The following is a 6,005-nucleotide window of genomic DNA, read 5'->3' as shown; positions in this document are numbered from 1 at the left end:
AGAGCAAGAGAGCAAGGGAGGGGTAGCAGCAGCTCAAGCAGCTAGCTTCTCTTCCCACCTTACATTGTAATGCAAATTATCTGCCCCAGGGCAGGTGCAGCATCCACACCCACAGTAATCAATCACAAACTCCAGAAGCTGCCCCAAGACTGCTTGAGGCTTTGGGGGGGGACACCTATACACAAACCATAACATTCCGCCCTTGGACCTCCAAAGACTCATGCACATTCCTTTATGCAAAAGACATTCTAGTCCATCTCTATATTGCCAAAGTCCCAAAAGTTTCAGCATTGCTAAAAAGTCCAAGTCCCAAGTCTCTTCCAAGATCCAAGGCAAACTCTCAACTGTGAGCCCCTGTGCAAATGAAAACTTAACCACTTGCAACATTCAAAGGCACAAGATAAACATTGCCATTCCAAAAGGTACACACAGCAGGACACCAAGCATTGGGACCAACACAAGTCCAAAATCCAGCAGGGCAAGCATTAAGTCCTGAAGTTCCATGTGGGACATCCCAAGCAATCTGTGATGAGTTGTGAGCTCCATGAGGCTCCGCCCCTGGGGCACTCATGGTGGTAGCTCCCATGGCTTCTCTCTCAGGCTGGCTTTGCTTCCTCCTTGCAGTTTCCCTTAGCTGATCCACGTTCCTGGCTTTTCCTAACTTCTGGGGTTTCCACTGAATAGGCTTCTCTCTCACAGCTTCACACACTGCCCTCCTAGGGGCACACTGCCTGGGCTCCCAGGCCTTCTTCTGAAATCGAGGTGGAAGCCTTCTTAACCTCAGAACTCCTGCATTCTGTAAGCGCCTAAAACCATCACCACATGGATGACGCCAAGGTCTGCTGCCAGCTGGAGCAGTAGCCAGACTTAGCTCTCTCTTGGCCTTAGGGGTCGAGTGCCTGGATGGCTGAGCACTCTGACCCTGATTTGGAGAAATAATTTCTCCATGCCGGCGCCATTCTGGAACCTGGTGTGGCCGCCGCCGCCATTCTGGAACATGGGGCTCAGCAGCCTTCCCTTCAAAGCAAAGTCCCTCACCCTTGCCATTCTTAGGCTGCAAAGGGCAAGAACCTGCCACCTCCTGTGATGCCCTCAGGACATCTTTTCTATTCTTCTGTTCCTTCTCAGCAATGGAGATCGTCTCAGCTCTGTCTTCACAGTCCACAGCTTTCCTGGAGCTTCCTTTCTGGCCAAACTCACATTTTAAATCATTCTTTTGGGCTCTTTGCTCTTGATTCTCAAAATAAATCTGGCTAAAAGCCCTCAGTAACAACCACACCACTGCCCCAATATTTGGCTGCCTTGAAATTTCTTTTGCTAGATTGATCAGTCCGCCATGCTTAAACTCAGTCTCAGGCAAAGACTCTGGGCACGAGCAAAATGCAGACAACTTCTCTGCCAAGTCAAAACACAAATGATCTGGAGTTCAACAACCAATGCTGTCTTTTTTCCCAGCAGAAACCTCCCCAGCCTGGTCTTTACAGGCCAGCTTTCTATCAACTTTCTGGTCTTCTGAGCTCTGACCAGAATCTCCCATACAGAACAGCCGAAGCTGTTCCAGCTCTTCGCAAGTAGAGGACATCTCCAAACCTTTCCTATCTCTTCCCATAAGCCATTCCCAAAAGCTTGTAATCCACATGGTCAGGTTTATCCACAGCAATGACCCCACTCCTGCGGTACCAAATTCTGTCTTAGTTACTCTTCTCTCATTGCTGGGACAAATACCCGACACTCAAAATGAAGGAAGGAAAGGTTTATTTAGCTCACAATTACTGGAGGCTTCAGTCCATACTCAGCCGGGTACAACGCAGAGCAGCACAGAGCAGAAAGCAAACTTTCATGATGGTGGCAAAGAGCAAGAGCCCAAGGGAGGGGTAGCAGCAGCTCAAGCAGCTAGCTTCTCTTCCCACCTTACATTGTAATGCAAATTATCTGCCCCAGGGCAGGTGCAGCATCCACACCCACAGTAATCAATCACAAACTCCAGAAGCTGCCCCAAGACTGCTTGAGGCTTTGGGGGGACACCTATACACAAACCATAACAGACAGCGTCTACAGGGTCTCACTACACAGATCGGACTCATAGTGATCCTCCTGTTTTCAACTTCTCAAGCACTGGGATTACAGGTGTGCCACCATGCCCAGTCTCAGTCACCATCTCAGTGTGCCCCCTAGGGTGGGACTCGCCTGGCATGCCAGGGAATGAACCCCGGTCCTTGCATCTGCCTAAGCAGGCTCTTTAACCCACTGAGCTATCTGGCTGGTCCTTTTTTATAATTATTTTTCTGACTTTGTGTTTCTTTTGGAGCTCTTGCTTCACATGTTTAATTTCTTTAAAAGAAGTCATTTCCAGCTGCTCTCTATTTAATTCTTCTGATATGCACAAGGAATTCCCTTTATCTCTCCCTCATACCTCCTCCTCTTTTGGGCAAAAGACTGTACCACTTTCATACAGATTGTATGCTCCTTTGCTTTATCATTTCTCAGTGAAGTGGGCTGCTCTCCAGGGTTGGATTTGCACTGAGATGGGTGTAGCTGGAGGAGATGATCAGGACTGGTATGGGAGCTCTGCTGTTTTCTTAGGTGAGTGACAGGTGAATGGCGGCAAGAGACAGCCTTGTAGATGATGCTAAGGTGACGTGGGCTTCATTTGTTTTCATCAGCAACTGCTTACCCACCTGTTTCTCATCCTTTACTCTCCATACCCATGCTTGGACTTGTTGCTAGTGAAATGCATGAAGAGATCCAACTGTCTTGAATATATAATGATGGTGGAAGATGTCTTTACCCAAGGATTTGAACATGCACACTGATCCCAGGCTCTGGGACCTTTGACAAAACATAAAATTCAGGCACATGGATTCTGGTACAAAGATGATTCTTTTGCATTGAGAATATATAGGACAATCCCCTTCCTAGTTTTGTCTTTGTTGCTTTTCAAAAATGTATTTTGTTATTGCAGGGTCTCACTATGCAGCTCGGACTCGTGATGATTCTCCTGCTTTCAGCTTCCTCAGTACTGGGATTACAGGCTTGTGCTCTATGCCCCAACTCTGGCCCACTCAGCCCACCCTGGGGGCAGGGCTGGCATGGCATGTGGTGCCAGGGATCTAACCATGGTCTCTAGGCTTGCCTAAGCAGGTGCTACAGTCTGCTGAGCTATCTTGATGGCCCCAATAAAGCTTGTTTTGATAGTTTTGTTCAAAATTTCTGTCATTTTTAAGTCACAATGTGTCAGAGTAAAAACTACATAACAGTGTAAAACCAGCAAGGAAGTAAGACAACTGCCATTGGAAGAGAAGGTGGGCTCCATTCTGCTGAAAGGACAGAGGTTTTAAGACTTGGATGGGGCTGAGTGTGGTGGTGCACACTTGTAATCCCAGCACTTGGGAGGCTCAGGCAGGAGAATCCTGTGAGTTCAAGGGCAGCATGGACTTCACAACAAGACAAAACAAAAACAAAAAACAAAAATAAAAATAGAAACTCCAAAAACCTAACTTGTATTGGGTCAAGTCATTGTGAGTCACATGCTTTTGCTAATGGGCTTTACCCAGAGGAAAAGTGAACTTTCCAGTGTCCTCAGGACAAGAGGAGTTTTATACTTTGGATCAAGGCACCCACCAAACTTGCTGGCTTTCCTACAAGTACTGAGAGATGGAGGTTTTCTTCCTTGATGTCAACATTTTAAAGGGATGCCCTGGGTTCTGGAAAAAGACATTCCCTGAAACTTAAAGGTAGCAAGAAGCTTTTAAAGAGATTTATACACATTTTAAAGGGTGTAGGGAATGAATTTATAACTACAGGTTTTCTAAAGTAGTTACTTTTTCTCAGGGGAAAGGATAAGGAGTAGCCAAGGGAGGGGAACATGAAGGTGGCCTTGGCTGCCTCTGTCTGAGTCTCTGGGCCCTATCTCACTTTGGGGTGCTCTCCATCCTAGGCCTCACACCAGCCTGAGCCTGGGGGCTGGAGAGGGGATAGAGTTGTTCAAGCTGGCAGAGCGCCCATGTGGCTCCTTAACTGTACCCACCCTGTGTCTTGGCCTTGACCTGGAGGAGATGAAGGTCAGGAAAGGAGCTGTGGGGCTAGAGGACTGGAGGGCTGGGGTCCAGAGCATGCCTGCCTTGCATAATGAGTAACATGTCTGTGCCTTCTCACTGTAGGATCTGTTCATACTTCCTTTGGGTATCAGAAGGTGGTGGAAAGGATGGGCTGGCAAAGATACCGGCAAGGCTTGGAAGTCTCAAATCATCGTACCATTTATATCAATGACCACCTCAAGAACAATTTCTGCCCAAACTGGATCAGGTGAGTAGAGGGTGTATACCTGGGAGGGGAGGAAACAGGAGGCAGACAGGATCCTTCTTCCAGTTTGTCTGGATCAAGCCATGTGGTTCTATGCTGCAGGCTGCAGTACTTTTCTCCAACTTTGAGGGGCTTGAAATTGAGAGGCTTGAGGTTCACTACTGAGTCGAGGGTTTGCTTTCAGCTCATGTTCAAGCCACTACCCCATTATGGTCTCTGTTCTCAATTGTTTCAGCTATTACCTGGAACTGCTAATCCATAGCTGTCTTTTAAACTTCTTTCAGCATAAGATAAATACTTGCAAAGGGACCCTTACAAATCTGGACTCCCCACTGTCATATTTTATGGGGACTTAGCACTCATCTTTTTTAAGAGTTCTATGTCCTGAGGAATTCACTGAGATGAGTATTTATTTCTGAGGCACAATCAAATAAAAACTTGAAAAGAAATTACTTTTTGAGTCCCTATTTAAAAAAGCCAGGCACCAAGACCAGATATCGGATCCATTAGCACAATAGTTTAAAGCTTTTTGACCATGAACTATGATATTGCATAAAAATATGCATCATCAACATGACAAGAATGAGGAGGTATGTGTGTGGTCCCACAGTGAAGCCACAGCAGATATCCAAAGATACAGGGAATGCTGAGCTGGATGCTGCTCAGGGGACTTTATCTTATCACCAAGGATTTCAGTTGTAATGCCCAATTGTGGAAGAGGCATAAAGCCCAGAACTCATGCAGAGTAGAATATAGAATTGGACACTGTATTGGTCAGCTTTCCCATTACTGGAATAAAATATCCAGCACTTACCACTTACAAGAAGAGGGGTTTACCTTAGCTCAGGGTTTCAGAGAATTTAGTCTAAAGCTGGGTGGCTCCAAGGCAGAAGACATCATGGTGAAAGGGTGTGGTGGAGGGAGGCTGCTAACTTCATGGTAACCAGGAAGCGGAGCTGGAATAGCCCCAACAGGAGGGGTACCTTCCATCGGCATGGCCCCAGGGACCTACCACTACCTGCACTGGGTCCTATGAGACATTAATCTCTGAAGATCATGGATTACTCCATTTGTAAGTAGAGTACCCCCATGATCCAATCATCTTTTGAAAAGTCTCATATTTCAGTCAAGTTGACAGCTAACCATCACAGAGAACCTGTCTCTGTAAGCTCGCACCTTGGGAGGATTACATTCTCAATGAAGGGAGAACAAAATAAAAAATATTTGACTTTGCATAAGCTTGCAGCAAAGAAACTGAAACAAACTTGGCTGTAGTTTTATTTTATTTTATTTTATGTTTTATTAATTTTATTGAGAAACAAATAGCAATGAGACAGTTTCAAAACAGGTCAGTATGACAGTTACAATGATTAATACATTGAATATTGTTGTCTTTGTAGTGTTTATTCATAGTACAAAATGCAGACATGATATTCTGTCCACAACCACTATTAGTACAAATCTTTCTCTTTATTGAATTAAGAGAAAGTAGCTGTATATCTATCTTAACTATTTTGTATATACAGACACAAAATGGTTCTACATTTGTATCCTCTTTTTTTGTTTAGTTTTGTCAGAGAAGGGTATTCCATTGTCATTTAAATATTGTAGGTCTGTTAATTTAGCAAAATAATCTAATATAGTCCAGTAGTCCATAATAGTAGTAGGTTATTCATAGGACTGGCAATGTCAGAAGTTTTTGA

At 45.1% G+C, this 6,005-nt stretch overlaps 1 protein-coding gene across 1 annotated transcript in view; it reads left to right on the top strand.

Moving 5' to 3' along the window:
- Positions 1-6,005, top strand: part of LOC101571837 (phospholipid-transporting ATPase IB) — a 297,444-nt gene that overhangs the window by 17,332 nt on the left and 274,107 nt on the right. Inside the window, exon 2 of the mRNA XM_023715050.1 lies at positions 4,161-4,305. Within this exon, the coding sequence (XP_023570818.1) occupies positions 4,205-4,305 (101 nt within the window). The 5' untranslated portion in view covers positions 4,161-4,204. The remainder of the gene's footprint in view (positions 1-4,160; positions 4,306-6,005) is intronic.

This window comes from Octodon degus, unplaced genomic scaffold (assembly GCF_000260255.1).
Source record: "Octodon degus isolate 3935 unplaced genomic scaffold, OctDeg1.0 scaffold00038, whole genome shotgun sequence".
In the NCBI taxonomy this organism is placed as follows: Eukaryota; Metazoa; Chordata; class Mammalia; order Rodentia; family Octodontidae; genus Octodon; species Octodon degus.
The sequence above is the reverse complement of the archived record's forward strand: the minus strand, read 5'-3'. Positions and strand labels throughout refer to the sequence as shown.